General features: G+C 36.7%; 1 protein-coding gene and 2 pseudogenes across 1 annotated transcript; 1 reads left to right on the top strand and 2 right to left on the bottom strand.

The window, feature by feature from the left end:
* Positions 1 to 1,036: 1,036 nt before the first annotated feature.
* Positions 1,037 to 2,771, bottom strand: LOC127101961 (ATP-dependent 6-phosphofructokinase 1-like; annotated as a pseudogene).
* Positions 2,770 to 6,128, top strand: LOC127101960 (ATP-dependent 6-phosphofructokinase 1-like; annotated as a pseudogene).
* Positions 6,129 to 17,295: 11,167 nt separating this feature from the next.
* Positions 17,296 to 19,225, bottom strand: LOC127105909 (probable membrane-associated kinase regulator 2). The gene is made up of 2 exons (XM_051043122.1): positions 18,047 to 19,225; positions 17,296 to 17,715 (listed from the first exon to the last, which is right to left on the bottom strand). The coding sequence occupies exons 1-2, from the start codon at positions 18,981 to 18,983 to the stop codon at positions 17,654 to 17,656; spliced, it is 999 nt and encodes a 332-aa protein (XP_050899079.1). The 5' UTR covers positions 18,984 to 19,225; the 3' UTR covers positions 17,296 to 17,653.
* Positions 19,226 to 19,474: the final 249 nt, after the last annotated feature.

Genomic DNA, 19,474 nt, shown 5'->3' with positions numbered 1-19,474 from the left:
AACTCTCAAATACCCTCAACCTCACTCAAATTGTGTAAGAATCCAATGGTTGAAACGAAGAAGCTCACCTTCGGCGGTGGCAACAACAACGACGAATCTCCGACCTCCCTCTTTCGCCTCTTCCCAATAGGTTTGTTTTTGATTTTTAGATTTAGGGTTTTTCTGTTTGCTCCGTTTTTTCAATCCGCCTCCCTTTGATTTCGTCTTCCCCTTTTATCCTCACAGGCTAGGGTTTCGAATTTGGTCTCCAGAGATCAAAAGAGGTTGCTGCCAAAACACTTTTTTTGTTTTCAGTATTGGATTGGTCCTGTTTGATGCTGCAATTTGAAAAGGTATTCTGAACTTAGATTTTTCTAATCGCTTTTGCCTTAATCCCAAATTGGGAAATTTCTGGATTTTAATGCTTTGCTGTTAATCTTATTTTTTACTGCAGTGAAAGATTGAACATCGGTTTCGGTTTTCTCACAGCCTTGTTGGTGCACTCGGTCTAACACCCGTCCAAGAAACAGACGAGTATTCTGTAAAGTTACCTCTCTCTGCGAATCGATTGACACACCCTGTCCTGGTGTAGAAACTGAGACCAGTGTTGAACTCATACCATATTGCAAGGGGCCGCTGCGAGCTTTGAATGAGGTCTGTGGAGCAAGAAACTTTTCTTCAGTTCCACTAATTCCATTTTCAAATGATACAATATCATGGGAGTGAGAACCGGTCAATGAGCTGCAACTTTGTAAAAGGGCTTCTAACACACTTAATGCCTTCCAACACAAAGTGCTTTCTACCAATTGGGATACAATTGCATAGATGTGTGGACTTTGGGCAGCATCCATTGGAGTGTGTTGGAGGAGAGCTTTAAGCATGAGCAGAATGACGCGTTGATACTCAACTGGTCCCTTTTCTAGTAGATTTAACAAGTGCCCGAATGCTAAAGTCGAGTGTTTTGGAAACCATTCATTACATAGCAGAGGTGAAACACATGCTAGAAAATTGTCGATGCTCTTGATCTCATCTCGAGAATAAATCATAAATACAGTAACTAATTCATCCAAGGATTTTGCTCGGCACCTTGAGCAAGTAAGGTGCAAAACACATTATCAGACGCATTACTTGGAATAGCACGAATCATGTAAGTAGGATCAATGTACTTCAAATTTATAGCCATTTTTTACTTCTTGCAAAGTGATCCTTAATTTTCAGAGATAACCAAAGACCAACATCATGAAACAAGTCATCTGAAGCAGCATCTGGCCTATTCTTGTTAGATTTGTCACTAGGAAGAATTAGCTCCTGACCTGCACCTTCCGCTATTACTATAACCGTGTGTCCTTGTTCTCTCAGTCTTTTCTCAATGAACTCCAATACTCCACCTGGTCCCTCAAGGTAAAACGGTGATTCCGGAATCAAACAACAGTCAACATCCCGGCTTGCAAGAGTTGCATACATGGCTATAAATCCACTGCAACTTTCAACCTTCGTCTTCTAATTTCCTCAAAAATCATAGCTGCTTCGTTTTGAGTTCCGAATCCTCCGAGTATATAAACCTGATTAATGCCTCGATCCTGAATACTGTCAGCAATCTTTGAGGTATCATGCCCTCCATACGATGTCTTCAAAATGGTTCCGCCGTTGATGCGTTTCAGTTGCCGTTGGAGTTGAACTTATGCTGCTTCAACAAAGCAACTCTTAAAGTGGGGGAAGCATTTGCGATTAAAGGCGGGGGTGGTGTCTCAGAAGCAGAAAATGGTTTCTTGTAGCCGGCACAAACAATATTGCAGTTTTTATAAACTTTAAAGTACTCATAATGTGTCCTGCAAAAACTGCACACAGTCCAAAATGAAGGTTGTTTATCAAGTAGGGGCATTTGGAGATTAGCTTTACTACGGTATGACAATCATTACATTACGCAAATTCTTTATTTTTCTGAATCTTCCTATGCTGATTTGTTCCTTGGCAGGTGGGTTTTACTTTGCTGCACCAATTGCTGCTAAAGACTCATTGCAGACCGCTGAACAATGTCATATAGAGACAGCAGAATTTCAGCATCAACCAATGTAATAATGAGCCACTCTAGGAAATCGGATTTCCTATTTTTGAAGAATTTCTTTTAGAAATCGGATGTTGTGCTCCACAAATTTCAACTTGAAATCAAGACTTGCAAATCTCTGAGTTAATCCAAATTCATCCCGGAGATACTCCCATATCTGGCCGTATTTGGCATCTTTCCATGCGATGTCTCCAACAGTAGCTACGACTGATGACGAGTTAATAACAGTAGGTACAGTTTCATCACCCTTTTTTATCAGATGCAATTACAGGTTCCTCGCTTTTATCTGATACGGTTACAGGTTTTTCACTTTCTGCAACAAAACTTGAGAATATCATCTTCATCCTGAACAGGTTCCTCAATACGTTGCAGGTTACAATCTTTAGCCAAAGAGCCAAATTTCATAGCTTCCTCAAAAGTTCAGTTTCGATTTGCATCTACACGGATAATAATCTGGCAGCCAACTTTCTTTCTTACTTTTTGTATTAATGTGGCATCTTGGATTATCCTTTTTAAGGAATATTCCTTGAACCTTGTTGTTTGGAGCGAAGCCACCAAACTTCACATTGCCGACATCGTTCTGATAAGGCAAGTTGTTGATATTATGAGAGTTTTGAGCTAAAACTGTGAATGGTGCTCTTGAAGTTTTGCTTGAATATTTATTTTGACATTTCACTTCTTTGATCGATTTGGTAGGTTGGTGGCTCAAGTTGTAAAACATGGGCATGGCGGAGAGTGTATGCAGCGGCATAAAAATCATTAACCATGAAACGTCTGGCTTCATGAGAGAATTGCCCCTTCAAGTCTCTATTCAGTTGGTCAGCAAGGTGACGTAAACAATAGCCATGGTAGCAGTTTTCAAATATTTCAGACAATGACTTGAGTTGAATCTCAATTTGGTTTTGGGTACTGACTGTCGTGTGATTTGGTTTGATTTTCGCAGGGCTTTGGTTGTGTTTGATGCAAGGTCATCAAATATGCCGACAATTCTGTTTGCCGCTGACCCACATTCTGCTCAAATTTGCATATCAGTATCCTTGAAGCAGTCTGCAAGCCACCTTTCAGCTGACTATAAGTCCTCGTAATTGGGAGCAGAATCACTATCCGAAACATCAGATATCCATTGTGACACTTTCGGGAAAATATCCGCATTGGAATTGCCCGTCCCATTTAATGCCAAATATGCTGAAGACATTTGTACATCAGCAAGGGAATGACCCGTTCTGATTGTTGAACTGCAGCATCCTCCGTCTCTTGGCTTGTGAACAAGTCTCCGAACTTTCCACCTCTTCCCTTTGAATATTATTTAATTCACCATTGTTGATACTGTATGCAAAATCCCTTATTTGTCTAGTAACCGTGGTGGCTCTTGAATATATTATGTTTTTTTTTGTTTCATCCTAAGCTTAGAACTTTCCGATATTCAATGGATGATTATGGTTAGATGAATGAATGATTTGGAATATGAATGATAGTGTGGTGATCTTTAAACATGAATGAATGGAAAACCTCAATGTGAAAATGAAGAAAATATGAAAATGCAAATTTAAAAATATGACAAATGTAAAAATATGAAATAGTAAAATATGCGCATGAATGAAAAAGTATGTATGGAATTTCTTTGGATTATGAATGAATGTTTACTGAATTGTATTGAATGGAATTGGATATATTGAATGAAGGTTTGAAAGTTTGAATGAATTGTATGCTTATGGTTGTAGTTTGAACTTGATTGAAGTGATGGTAGAGAATAAGAATGGTTGTAACTTGGTTTATGGAAATAGGTGTTTTGGTTATAAAATGGATTTGGATTTTTTTAGAAATAATCTAAGACTAATCTACATGTCAATTAAAAACAAAAACAATAAAAACCAATCAAAATCAAATTAATCTATAATTTGTTAAAACTACTTTGATATCAAATTCTAACATTTTATTTGGAAATTAAAAATCAATTAGAATTCGAATCATTAGTAAAAACACAATTAAGATTAACTTGAAATTTGGAATTAGATTTATTTTGAAATTAAAATCAAATTGAAAATTAAAAAGTCAAATAGTTAGAATCCATTTTATAATCAAAAACACCATGATCAAAAAAAGTTAGATAATGACCAATGTTTATCAAAAAAATATGGATGTGGGAATTGATGGTTGCCTTTGGTCATGAATGCATGCAAATGAACTTTAGGCCAAGCGCCAAATGAAAAAATTCAGGACCAAAATCGGGGTATGACAGTTGCCCCTATTTAAGTATCTTCAACTAGAGAATATGAAGCAGGACACTCTTCATATGATCATAGTAGGAGATGGTTAAATACTAAGAAGACCCGGATTTTGATCCTGAATCCCTATGACATGGTGTGATATGATATCATATGCATGACATGATATGCGTGATATTTTTTAATTTTCTTCCCTGCTAGGGATATGGTGGACCCTTGACAGGAGATGCTACTAGACAGACCAATATGTGGGGAATGCTGATGATCCACAGGGAGACAGACAAATGGTAAAAGACAAACTTGTTGGGGAAAACAATCCTGCTAGAGAATCAAACGCACACTGGGGAGTAATCGAAGTGAAATTTGATAAACGACACTTAGAATACAAGGGATTTCGGTGGTAAGTTCACATATGACTTACCAAACCTGAATAAGAAAGAAAATGCACAACCGGTTCAGACACAACAAACAGGTTCATATATGACCTGACAATGCTGGGGAATAATCATGGAGAATAACTCTTCAGTACAGGTTCATGACCTGATACCGGAATAAAAGCTCAACAACAGGTTCATATATGACCTGAATAGTATTGAACAAAAGTTGGAAAAAAACTGTACCTACTGTTATTAACTCGTCATCAGTCGTAGCTACTGTTGGAGACATCGCATGGAAAGATGCCAAATACGGCCAGATATGGGAGTATCTCCGGGATGAATTTGGATTAACTCAGAGATTTTCAAGTCTTGATTTCAAGTTGAAATTTGTGGAGCACAACATCCGATTTCTAAAAGAAATTCTTCAAAAATAGGAAATCCGATTTCCTAGAGTGGCTCATTATTACATTGGTTGATGCTGAAATTCTGCTGTCTCTATATGACATTGTTCAGCGGTCTGCAATGAGTCTTTAGCAGCAATTGGTGCAGCAAAGTAAAACCCACCTGCCAAGGAACAAATCAGCATAGGAAGATTCAGAAAAATAAAGAATTTGCGTAATGTAATGATTGTCATACCATAGTAAAGCTAATCTCCAAATGCCCCTACTTGATAAACAACCTTCATTTTGGACTGTGTGCAGTTTTTGCAGGACACATTATGAGTACTTTAAAGTTTATAAAAACTGCAATATTGTTTGTGCCGGCTACAAGAAGCCATTTTCTGCTTCTGAGACACCACCCCCGCCTTTAATCGCAAATGCTTCCCCCACTTTAAGAGTTGCTTTGTTGAAGCAGCATAAGTTCAACTCCAACGGCAACTGAAACGCATCAACGGCGGAACCATTTTGAAGACATCGTATGGAGGGCATGATACCTCAAAGATTGCCGACAGTATTCAGGATCGAGGCATTAATCAGGTTTATATACTCGGAGGATTCGGAACTCAAAACGAAGCAGCTATGATTTTTGAGGAAATTAGAAGACGAAGGTTGAAAGTTGCAGTGGATTTATAGCCATGTATGCAACTCTTGCAAGCCGGGATGTTGACTGTTGTTTGATTCCGGAATCACCGTTTTACCTTGAGGGACCAGGTGGAGTATTGGAGTTCATTGAGAAAAGACTGAGAGAACAAGGACACACGGTTATAGTAATAGCGGAAGGTGCAGGTCAGGAGCTAATTCTTCCTAGTGACAAATCTAACAAGAATAGGCCAGATGCTGCTTCAGATGACTTGTTTCATGATGTTGGTCTTTGGTTATCTCTGAAAATTAAGGATCACTTTGCAAGAAGTAAAAAATGGCTATAAATTTGAAGTACATTGATCCTACTTACATGATTCGTGCTATTCCAAGTAATGCGTCTGATAATGTGTTTTGCACCTTACTTGCTCAAGGTGCCGAGCAAAATCCTTGGATGAATTAGCTACTGTATTTATGATTTATTCTCGAGATGAGATCAAGAGCATCGACAATTTTCTAGCATGTGTTTCACCTCTGCTATGTAATGAATGGTTTCCAAAACACTCGACTTTAGCATTCGGGCACTTGTTAAAGCTACTAGAAAAGGGACCAGTTGAGTATCAACGCGTCATTCTGCTCATGCTTAAAGCTCTCCTCCAACACACTCCAATGGATGCTGCCCAAAGTCCACACATCTATGCAATTGTATCCCAATTGGTAGAAAGCACTTTGTGTTGGAAGGCATTAAGTGTGTTAGAAGCCCTTTTACAAAGTTGCAGCTCATTGACCGGTTCTCACTCCCATGATATTGTATCATTTGAAAATGGAATTAGTGGAACTGAAGAAAAGTTTCTTGCTCCACAGACCTCATTCAAAGCTCGCAGCGGCCCCTTGCAATATGGTATGAGTTCAACACTGGTCTCAGTTTCTACACCAGGACAGGGTGTGTCAATCGAGTCGCAGAGAGAGGTAACTTTACAGAATACTCGTTTGTTTCTTGGACGGGTGTTAGACCGAGTGCACCAACAAGGCTGTGAGAAAACCAAAACCGATGTTCAATCTTTCACTGCAGTAAAAAATAAGATTAACAGCAAAGCATTAAAATCCAGAAATTTCCCAATTTGGGATTAAGGCAAAAGCGATTAGAAAAAGCTAAGTTCAGAATACCTTTTCAAATTGCAGCATCAAACAGGACCAATCCAATACTGAAAACCAAAAAAGTGTTTTGGCAGCAACCTCTTTTGATCTCTGGAGACCAAATTCGAAACCCTAGCCTGTGAGGATAAAAGGGGAAGACGAAATCAAAGGGAGGCGGATTGAAAAAATGGAGCAAACAGAAAAACCCTAAATCTAAAAATCAAAAACAAACCTATTGGGAAGAGGCGAAAGAGGGAGGTCGGAGATTCGTCATTGTTGTTGCCACCGCCGAAGGTGAGCTTCTTCGTTTCAACCATTGGATTCTTACACAATTTGATTGAGGTTGAGGGTATTTGAGAGTTAGTACCGCGCATGAGAGAGCTTTGTGAGATTGAGAGAATTGAGTGAAGCGCGAGATGAAGAGAGGAGGACGATTGAGTTCGTTTGCGTCCTCATTCCTTTTTCTTTTCTTTATTTTTTTGCTTTATTCTTTTTTAAAAAAAAACAGACTTTTAAATCCCATTAAGTGAATGTTTTGAGTTTTTAAATAGTCATTAACTGTGGTTTATTGTGATTTATTGGTTTAGGTTTTAGTTAAATGTTTTTTAATATTCCCAATTCCTAACCTCTAAAATCCAACAGCCAGGCGGCTGGATTTTTTGGGGTAATCCAATAGTCTTTTTTATTATTATTATTATTTTGGGTTTATTTTCTTTAAAAAATTTGTTCCAATCTTTTCTTGGTTTATAAAGCCTATTTGACATTGTAAATAACAACTAGTTAGTAAGTGGCCCGGTGGAGAGGAGTGGTTTCTAGGTCTTTAGTGTAGTGGATTCGATACCCCTGTGTGTAGTTTTTTTTCTTTTAACATTTTCTTTTGTGTTTATGCTTTATTACTCATAGTTTTTTATTATTGTTTAATAACATAGATTTGTTTTTTCTTTTAATTGCATCATGCATTCGAAACCGTTTGAAAACTATAAAAATCATACTTTTCTCGATTTAATATCGAGCCCATTTTCATACCCTTGTAAGTCGATTGCTTTTAAGCATCGCCATCAACCTCACATAGCTTACTCTTGGGCTTTCTTATAATGAGCCGGTTCCCTTGCACTTACACTCATGCATTATTTGTTGTTTGGGTCCGATTTATTTATTTCATGATTTTTGAATCCCCATTTGACAAAATGTACCCCACTCCCCCGATGTGTAATAATCTTGTACTATTTTATTTCTTTATTGTTTGGTTGTTTAGTTAGTTACTAGTAAAAGAATAAAATCAACAATTTCAAAAAATACAAAAAATATGACTCGATCCAACGTCGAGTATTTTCTCAATAAACAAATCAATTCATTTCTCCCTCCTATTCTATTCCATTTCTTTCAAACTCTCATCAAATGCTTGATCCAACGTCAAGCCATTTTCATAATAAAAACTCAAAAATATTAATTCATAGTTAAGACCTTTTCAATGAGATGGAAGTGGAACGTGGTGTATATCACGCACTCCTGAGACTAGGGTTCGAGATGTATATCTCGCCAATCCTAGCTCTCGCCATCATCCAAATTTATCCACTTTGTTTTCCTCAAACACTCATTCAAATTTCTCAAACGTCCATCAATACTGGATCTAGGTCAAGTCATTTTCACAACAAAACTCAAAACACCTAATTCTTATTTAAACACTTTTCTCAATAAAGGTGGAAATGGAACATGATGTATATCATGCACTCCTGAGGTTAAGATTCGAGATGTATATCTCGCCAATCTTAACTCTCGCCATCGCCTAAATTTGTCAATACGGTTTCTTCAAACCCTTTCTCAATCAAATTCCAAAATACCTAATTCCTATCTTAACCTTTTTCAATAAAGATGGAAATGGAACATGGTGTATACCATGCACTCCTGAGGCTAGGATTCGAGATGTATATCTCGCTCATCCAAGTTCTCGCCATCACTCAAAATACATCCAACCAATCAAATTCTTTTCTCGCCGCCGTGCGATTAATCAAAAATCTTTTTTCATAAATGAAAGGTATATTGTCTTAAGATGATACAAAATAATGTTTCGGCCACGATTGTTGAGTCGAGATAAGTGACGCTTTTCCGAATGTAGATTTATAAATCCGTTCGATGTATGGTATGCGTCCACTCCTCATCTGTTTTGGGTAAAACAATGTTTTCGTCGATTAATACAGTATAGCTTTCGCTAAAATCGACTAACAAACAAACATTTTTCTACCCAGAACTACGTAAGCCTTGATTTCTCTTTTGAGATACGTAGGAGCAGGATTTAAATCTTGTCAGGCCCACTAATAAAAAACTTAGGTTTAGTCCTTCGTCAAAAATCCAAAAACATTTTCCTCTCTTTTACTCTTTCTTTCCCACCTAATAATTCGAAAAGCCTAATATTTTAACTAACACTAATGCACACAACTGACCTAATGGTTCCCGTTGAGTACAACGGACGTGAGGGGTGCTAATACCTTCCCCTTGCGTAATCGACTCCCGAACCCTGATATTGGTTGCGATGACCATATCTTATCCTTTCTTTTGTCCTGGGTTTTATCGATATTTCCCCTTTCCTTTTTAGGAATAAATAAAGTTCGGTGGCGACTCTGTTCAGTCCATCATTGCGAGCGTACGATCGCGCTTCGCTTTGAAGTCGTATCCCCATATTTTTTTCGAGGTGCGACAGTCACTAACCGGCTACTTCACTAAGTGCGTGCAAAGGCAAAGGGCTTAATGTGATTGCGCTAGAATGAAACCGGGTGAAATAGAAACGAGAAACACTAGGTTGAACTATAATATCATGATTTGAACTGGCTTGTACAAAGGAGAGACCTACGTTAATGCTTATTGCTTGTGTCATCACTGTATCTTTAGTGTTTTACTTGAGTATCTGTCATCTTAACAAAGTACCTAACAACCACGTACGAATTGGAAATGTATTCGCGTTTAACTAGTGTTTTCAAATTTTATTTGCTTGAGGACAAGCAAAGATTCAAGTTTAGGGGAGTTTGATAACCCGAAAATACATCGTATATTTGCCTTGATTTATACTCAAAGATCGTACCACTTTCGTTTATATTCCGATTATTCCGCAAGTATTCGAATTATTTTTACAGGTATTTCAATCTCCATGCATAAATGAGCAAAGTGTAGAAAAGGAAGAAAAAGAAGAAGAAAGGGGAGAGAAAGCAACAGCATAACACAAAAATTGTTGATGTGACGACCGTCACAAGGCGTATGACGACCGGCACGCCCAGCCTGTGACGACCGTCACAGGCCCATGACGAACGTCACACAGCCAGAATCAACGCCTTGAAGCAGTCAACAGAAACAACCAAAACGGGCCTAAATTCTCTCAACAGAACCACATTCCCGTGGATTCCTCACTCAACCGAGTCATCCTTGTTTTTCTCAACTACCATGACCTACCAGGAGATATAAAAAGGACGGAGGTTGGGAAAGTGGGTGAAAGGCTTAATTTTTCTCTCTGCAATTTATTTTCTACAGCATTCTTAGCTTTCTAGTATTATTTTCCTTCAGCAACATTGTTTCCCTTACCGCAATTCAGTTACCATTCCGTTTACAGTTTCCGTTTTTTCCTTTCCCTTTCCGTTTTTCAGTTAGCCAAAGTAGTAGTTTCCTACACTGGGGGACTACTACAATCTATTTAATTTAGTTTAAGCAATTGTTTCGAAGAAGCAGAATCCTACCGACCTGTGGAGGACTGCTCAAGTACTTCAAGATTCGACGTACTCTATTAATCCAATTGCCAGGTTTTTATTTAATTAGTATTATTATTGCTCTGTTATTATTATAATTATGTTTGTTGCACTGTTAATCTGTTTATGCTCGTATGTGTTTGCGCTATTTAACATGTTCGGCTAAATTACCGGTATCGGTATGTAACAATTTAATTAGACGGGATTTAATAATAATCGGTGAAAACTTCTTATCTCAAACAATATTTTCGGCTGTGGTTTTTAATTTAAATTTAATTAACTTTGTCACAAAAGTGAGAAGTTATTTAATACGATTTTGCCACGAGAGTGGGAGATTAACTAAGGTGAGAACCAACAATCGCGAGAGCGTGAGGCTTGAACTGGATAGTAAAAACTAGGCATTGATTTTAAAAACAGCGAGAGCACTTTAAAAGCAATTAGAACTTATCTATTTTCAAAAAGTATTTTTAACTTCAAATGGGACAGCGAGAGCGTACATTCTGACTTAAAGGTATAGGCCGAATTAACAATTATGAGAGTGTGAGATAAAGCCTTTTAAATAATTATTTTCTACTGAAAGATATTTGGTATTTAAATTATACACCAGTGACTTATCGAATCCTTGACGATTAATGCGTTGCATACTGATTCCTCCTATTAATTCTTTCTTAAAACTCAACTTCCCTTAGATTTAATTTTCTTCGACCAATCTTCTAAAAATCATTCCCTTAGCTAAACATAGTAACATCAGTAGCATTAGTTTGACCATCGGTCCATGTGGGTTCGATATCTTTTAAAACTAAAACGACTGACTGTGCACTTGCAGTCAAGTACCCGATAGACTATATTTTATATACAGTCACGAGACGTATCAGTCTACCTGTGATTTTATGCATTTTTCTCTCTATTGAACAGGTTTGAAACTCGCCTATTTTGTCTATTTTAGTTTCCACCGATAAACATAGCCATTGAAAAGTAAACATTCTAACTCTCGCCATATTGAATAGATCTACAGCTCATAGGAAACCATGATACACAAACAGGATAATAATATCAACAAGGCCTCAACAAGGTTATCGACAAGGTTATCAACAAGGTTAAACAAGACATCAAGATATATCGATGAGAATATATATCATATTCGAGAGTAAAAAAATTATCGATCAATCGCCTCAAAGGTTTTTGCCCAAATCTCCTTTGACCACAAACAAAACATCAATTATAGATTACAGTAAAAAGGGAGAAGACATAAGGGTAAGGACCTCCTCACTATTCCTCTATTTAAACACCCATATGTAAAGAGTTTTCCCCTACCTCGAAAAAGTCGAACGATGAAGCTTTTGGCTCTGGGATTTTGTTTCTGCCCCTTTCCAAATGATCGTTGTCCTTAGGTTTTTCTGCCGTTTGCTCTTTCTTAAATTTTCGTGTTCTATCTAAACTTCCAACTTAGTTATCTATTTATATTAACTAAATTCCATTATTTTATTTTATTATAAAATGAAATCTCAACTCTTGCAAAATCTTCTTAATACACTACTTTATAAAATATTTCTATTTCTCTCCCCAAATCAGAAAATCTCTAATTTTTTAATATATCTTATTATTTAATTAAGTAATAAAATTCTACATAAACTCTATTATTTCTAATTTAAATATATTTTTCTCTAAAGTCTAATATATCTCTTTATTTTCTATTATTTCAATTAAATTTACAATAATACTAATTAAATCTCTACCCCTCCTCAATCATTATATTTAATTAAATAAAGTACTCAAATAAATATTATAAATCCAATTAAAAGAAATAATTAAAAATTGGGGTGTTACAATTAATCTGCGAGTAATTGATATGATAATCATATTATAAATTATACATGTTGATTTATGTGTGATGGATGACTTGAGGTTAAAATCGGAGCTTGAAAGATCTCCAATGGTAGAAAATGTAGTTTTGCCTTCTGCATAGTGGTGACGGGCGTAACCACCATGTAGAATCAACCGTCTCCGCTTTGGGGAAAGATGACGATCGTCAGACAGGTGACGGGTCACCCGTCATGGTCTATAGAGCAGGCATCTCTAACGGTCGTCTCCTGGATGACGAATGCGTAAGGACAAGAATGACAGACATGTCATGATGGTCGTCATGATGATCGTCGTGATGGATGGGTTGACCGTTATGACCTGGGTTGACCTGTTTTGTGTCCCTCACTTGATTTTTCGAGGTTTTTCCTATTCCAATGACTGTTGGTTGATGTTTTGTTATGTTTGATGAGTTGGTGAATTAAATTAATATGCTCTAAAAGGTGTGCAAATACTTTATGAATGTATAATCATATGTTGTTGAATGCTTGAATAATTGGTAATGGTGAGTTATAATTGCATATCATACTTGTAATATTGATGTGGTGGCCTCATTGGTGATGTTTGTGGTTCAAAGGGGAACCAATAATGTTTATTGCATATGTATGAGTTGTTACATCTCATGCATCATGGTGTATGGACTTTAGTCCAGTGTATGGACTTTGGTCCAGTTTTGTGTCGCTAGTTCAGAAGAGTGGACGAGTGGCGAGTCGATGATTCAGAATGGGGGATCACTGACGAGTCCTGATTCAGAAGGGGGATCCGTGACATTCATGGTTCAAAAGGGGGGATATTAGGTGATGAGACGAAATCAGTAACATACCTCTGATGTCAAAATTGGTACCACATGCATAAAGAGTCAAGGAGTTGATGCATTGCATAAATATACATACTTTGGGATAGAGTTATCTTTATCATTAGTGCATCGTTGTGAATAATATTTGTGAATTGATGATTGTTTGATTTTGCTCGGTTGAGATATGAGTAAAATATTGTAGTTATGAATGATTTATACTTTGATGATTCATTATGTATGATGTTACCCTTGCTATCTTTTACGCCGTTAACATATTTTGAGTGTATTCTCACCCATGTTTTCTTTGTTGTGGTGTTTTGTACTCTTTCGGAGTACAAATAATCAGGTAGAAGAGTAGATGATATTTGATCTAGAGGACGGTGTTCAGGCCTCTTCATTTATTTATTGTTTTTCCGAGTTATTTAGTTTTTATTAAAAGCTCTAATATGTAACACTAAGACAAGTTGCTTTGTTACATGTCGGGTTTCTTGAGATGTTTTTGAGTTATTTTATAAGTACCTTGTTGAGACAAAATAAATGTTTTTCTTGAAGTTTTTTTTATGTTCCACTGATATTTAAAACATGTTATAGTTGGAGAAATCTGCATGTTATGAATGTGTAACACCGATGTTGTGTAAAGTTATATGTTTTATTTTTATAAATCAATCGGGTCGGTGTTGGATCCCACAAGGAAGGTGAAATGTGTTGGTTGACGTGTCCCATAAGCACATAGCAAAAATAAGCATGTGAGGATTGTGTGAGGGACCAACTCGTGACAACTGGATTAAGTCAAAAATGCCTAAATCCCTCCAAAACTGCTTCTTTTTCTCTTCAACTCTATTAAACCATTTGATGTAATCAACATCCTCAGTTGGAGGGGAAGAACGAAACACTATGTTTTTGAAGAAGTTGAAGTTGAATGGTTCATCAACGAGCACCAAGGGTTCATAACGAGAGTAAGTAAGAAAGAATTCCTTCAAAATGTGAGGTTTCTTGATGCCCCTCGGGAGTGGATCCATTAGCGCATGCAGAGACTCATCTAGGATGTAAGGGATGAGAGAAACACGGTACCGTAAGTTCCTTCTTCCATCCTTCATGGGAGGTTCAGGAACATAAGTACGACAATTGACGTAGAGTGATGCATCAATCCCAACAGCGAAAGGGGGATGAGACTGATATTTAGGCGCTATTGTGGTAGATGAAAGTTTCTTGAAGAAAATCTTTAGGGAGAAGAAAGGAAACTGCAAGAAAAACTCTCAATGACTCTTTGTTTTCGTTTTAGAGGAATGGAAATGTGAGAGAAAGAGATGTTGAAGGGTAACATGTTAAATACTCAAAGGTGAAAACGGTTCAATTTCTCCCTCAAAATGACCTTATCCACGTGGCACGTTTGAGTCAATAGATGGCGTATGAAAGGTCATGGGGAAAGATGAAAATGGAATTAATAGAATTTTTATTGACTTCATTTTTTATTAAAGCTCCTACGAAATAAGAGGTGATCATGATCATTTGCACGCATGTCTGTGTTAGCTGGGATTTTCAACAGAGGAAAATGCCTCAGCAAACAGATTAAAGTTAAAGACATCTTGACTTTGTGATAACTTGTATGTAGTTTTGGGTCTCAAACGAGGAGAAATTGGGATTTAGCATTTTTGGAATGTTGTGGAAACATTTCGACAACAGATTTCTCGACAGCAGTAAATGCATTGAGGAAGCGGTTATTTGGGCACACAGATATCACATTCAAATATGATAACTGTTTTTTTAGTTACACTCTGAAGGACACATGGAGGAAATGAAAAATGAGAGGCATGCAGGCTTCTACGTGGCGAAAGATAAAGATCTGAACATTGAGAACAGTTATGTCTTAGTAGTATATATAGGGATTCCATTTTTAGAATTAGAGGTGTATTCATTTTACTACAGAATCTCACTTACACTCGAAGTATCAGCGTTAAGAGAAAATATTCTTCATTAAGAGAATATATGAACCATGAAACACCAATATTTACTTTAATTCAAAAGTCTTTCAATTCAGTTTACTTTTCTAATCCTATTACTTTTGTTTACGTATCATTCGGTATTTTATATTCATTTTTGCTTTACTACAATAATTTGCTTTATTTTTGTCGAAACTACACTTTTTACATTGTCACTATAACTATTTCGACTGAGTCGAAGTAGTGTTCTTTCTCAAAAAGTAAATCATAAGTCAAGAATATTAGCACAATGTCCTAGGATTCACTAATCGATCCTGCCTATAACCTTTAATTTAGAGACTAGCGGTTGTTTACAAATTTTCACCATAAGCAGTCTATGACGTGACGTTTTGGTGTAAAGTGGTCACAATGACTAGAGAATAATGATTAAATATTGTGACGTTTCACTGAAGTGACGTGTGCAAATTGGGCAAACAATGTCGAAGGGTTACAGAAACATCATTTTTCTTTCATTTGATCGTATGATCGAAAGTGACATTTTTTGGGGGCATCTGTTGACCTGGGATTTTTACTTAGTAGAAAAATTCAAATGAATGCCAAAATAAATGCGGCATAAGTAAATGTTAAGTGTTAGCATTGATTGGAAGAAGCCGACAGTAATGCTAAGTTGACCAGGGCTTCCCGACTGACATCTTGAGATGTGGTTTGGAAGAATCTCAAGAGCAGGTCTTGAGATATGATTTGGAGGAATCTCAACAACAAACATAGGTAAGCACTAGACACCATGTCGAGGATGAGACTTTGACAAGCTCCAAAGACTTAGAAAATTGAGGAAACAAAAGACAGAAGGGACTTAACACTGTCAACAACTATCTTCGACGAACAAGCAGTTACTAGCCGCTAAGAGCAGTTGGAGAACATGGGATAATAGTTTTCAGCAGTTTCAAGGTACTAAAGATGTGGCAGTACATTAGTAGATGAGTTGCTTGAATTTGAAAACATGTGAATTCTTTAGGAGTAAACTGCTGGAAACTATTAGTTTTAGCTTAGTATATATAGCAGGCTCATATGTTGTAATCGAGGTCGCAAATTTCATATATTATCTCTATAGAACTGGAGTACCCAAGCCAAAGTGTGAAACAGTTTGTGGGTAATATGCGAGTTTATGTGTCTTTCATTGTACATTTGTTTTTGGTTTAATACATATTTTAGTATCTTCACTTAATTTAATGATTTGCTTTAGTCCCTTAACTAAAAAACATTACAAGTTAGTCTCTTAACTTCACTTATGTTACCCTATTTGGTCAGTTCTGTCAATTTCTGGAAAAAACAAACATTAAATTCTGGTGACTTTGCATGACAGCAAGGTCTTTGGTACAAATTTGAATCAACATATGTAGTTATTGTTTAAACTGCAGGGGTTTTGTTTTCGGGGCAACCTCGCAGTTTTAACAGTTTATCAGTTTTAAGCTAACTCAGATTTGTATCAATGGCGTGACTGTCACGCCACATCATCAGAATTTAACGATTTTTTTGCCACAAAATAGGATAACAAAAGTGAAGTTAAGGGACTAACTTGTCATATTTTTTAGTTAATGAACTAAAGCGAAACATTAAATTAAGTTAAGAGACCTGGTGATTAATTATGTCTTTTTTTTTTGTGTTTCCTTAATTGAAACACCTTTTCTTTTGTCATATTCGGCATTTGTTTAATGTTGTTTACTTTAAAGTTCTTTTATTTTAATTCAAATTTTATTGTCTTTAAAATTTGATTTTACATTATCGGCACACAAAGATTCGTAGTCACATCATACACCTACGTAATTTCTTATAAAAGTTTTATGTAAAAGATATTCTTAAATTTTTTTGAATTAATTTCAAAGATTTTTAAACTCGTGATTGTTCATTAAAAAGATAACACATCATAATTGGTATGCTTCTTATTCTCTTTCCTTGTTACATAAGAATGTATGATGAATGTTGATAATATTCAAAAACAAAAAATTGGGCTGTTACATAAGAATGTATGATGAATGTTGATAATCTCCAAAACAAAAAATTGGGGATTGAATGTCGATAATAAACCATAAATAATTTCATTCTGTTTTTTACCACATTCCTGTAAATCAACGTACTGTAATTAGCTAGTACTAGTATTTTGAAACATTTAAAAACGGAAGAGTATTCTAGTAGGCTACCATTCATCATGCAGTTACGGTACAAGTAGTAAAAAAATAGGCATAGTTGTTCACTGTCGCCTTTACTAGGCTCAAGTCTAGGTTGATTCATCGGAAAACAGTTATTGTCACCTGCAACTCCAATAGCCACTATTGTTCCCCACAACCCAACATTTTACTTTCTTTTCTGCAACATTAACACATCCTCACAGAAATCCTCATAAAGTACTGCAGTAGCTAGCTAGTAGTAACATTTTCCTTTGTACACAAACCTAAGGCCACTAGACACGTTTCCTTACAAAAACGTAACATAACTTAAAACTAGGTAGTATTTCAAAAACCCTCCCTCATCTTCCATCCAAATCATTTCCAAGTTTTGTTGACGATTCAGACTGCAACGGATCACGTTCTGTATCAAAAATAGTATCAACAGATTAGTAATTAAAATCTTCAACATAATAGGAGTAATAGGAGTAGTATGTATGATCCACCTAAACACTGAGACAGACACCAACACCAAACCTGACTCTCGCTATAACACATAATAATTTTAAAAAATTGAATAAAATATAACGTCACAAGTCAATATCGATAATAATTTAATAAGTCAATATCGATAATAATTTAATATATCTTTGGAATTATTATGTGTTACAGTGAGAGTTGGGTTTGATGTCGGTGTCTGTTTCAGTGTTTAGGTGGATCATAGATACTACTCCTATTATCGAGAATTAATTTACCTTTGGAAGCATTGAAGGAGCTCTTGCAATGCAAAATGGCACTCTGAATGCCATCCTGTTGCTGCACTGTCGAATCATCTCTTCGCCGCGACGATACCGCCGCTACTTCCGTCGCCAAAGACGCTGACCGGCTCTTCCCCAGATGTTTGCACACAACTCGCAACCCTGCAGGCAGAGGCAGAGTCCCCTGTTTCTGAGTTTTTACATTGTTCCCCCCATTTTCTCCCCGAACCTTCTCCGCCGCCGGTTTCTTCATCTGCGGCGAATTGAGCTGGCTAGAAGAAAACTTGAGCTTCTCCGCATATTTTCGAGAAACTTTTACATAAAGAGGCTTAACTTTTTTCAAATATTTCTGCATTACTTCCTTTGAGAAGCCTAGTTTCTCGTCAGAAGAAGCCGAAGAAGGTGAATGTAACTTCGATTCTTCCTCGGTGTTGTTCTGTTTCGTCTGCTTTTGAGAGTCTTTATCATCATTACCAGTTTTTACTTTATCTCTGGCAAAGAAGGACACGAACGGAACTTCATCTACCTTGAATTTCACAGTGAAGAGTTTCTTTTTCTGCGACTCTGATTTTTGAACGGTAGTGTCGGAGGATTTTGATTTGTTGAAACCAGACATGAAAACACGGAGCTTGGTGGCGGATTTCAAGAACGAGGCGGTGAACTGAGGTTTGGAGTTAGGTTCGGAGGAGTTCAGTTCCGACTGAACTTGGTGGTTGGTTAGAGGAGAAAGCGTAAAGCCGAGTTCAGTCTCAGACTCGTTTGGTTCTTCTTCTTCAGGTACAGTGAACTCTATGTCAAAGAAAGGCTCGTCTTCTTCTTCTCCTTCTTCGTCGGTAGTGGTTTCGACGTAGTCGGTGTCTTCTTCCGTAGGAGGAGGAGGTTGAGGTGTTGCTTCAGTTGGTTTCAAGTATTTGAGCAAAGTAAGAGCTTCCATGGTTGGAAGGGCCAGAATACAAAGAGGGAGAAGAAAGGGTTTGTAATGGTGTGAATGAAGGTTTGAGTGACCGTGGGTAACAGAAAGGGTAGGAAGATGAAGGTGAGTGAGTAACACAGATAAAGAGGAGAAGGTACTTTTGTTTTTGTTGTGCTTTTATTTTGTCTGTTTCCTCGGTTGCGGAGTCGTGTGATTGCCGATTTTATGTCTTTAATAAATCAAAAGAGTCCAATTAGTTTTGTTCTTATCAAAATGGTTCATGTTTCATATCTACCACCCTCTAATTTTCACATTCTAGCAACGATATTGTCTTATCAATAATAACTTCTTTTGGTCATACAAAATTTGTTTGAGAAACTTGTTTGACATTATTGACAGTCAATATTTATGAAAGTGTTTTAATATGACAAGAAGATTAATTTTTGAATTCAAAAATATATAATATTTATGAAATATTGCATAAGTTTTAACAAAAACTTGCAATTCTCGGT

This window comes from Lathyrus oleraceus, chromosome 7 (genome assembly GCF_024323335.1).
Source record: "Lathyrus oleraceus cultivar Zhongwan6 chromosome 7, CAAS_Psat_ZW6_1.0, whole genome shotgun sequence".
Lineage (NCBI taxonomy): Eukaryota > Viridiplantae > Streptophyta > Magnoliopsida > Fabales > Fabaceae > Lathyrus > Lathyrus oleraceus.
This window is presented reverse-complemented; position numbering and strand designations above follow the sequence as displayed.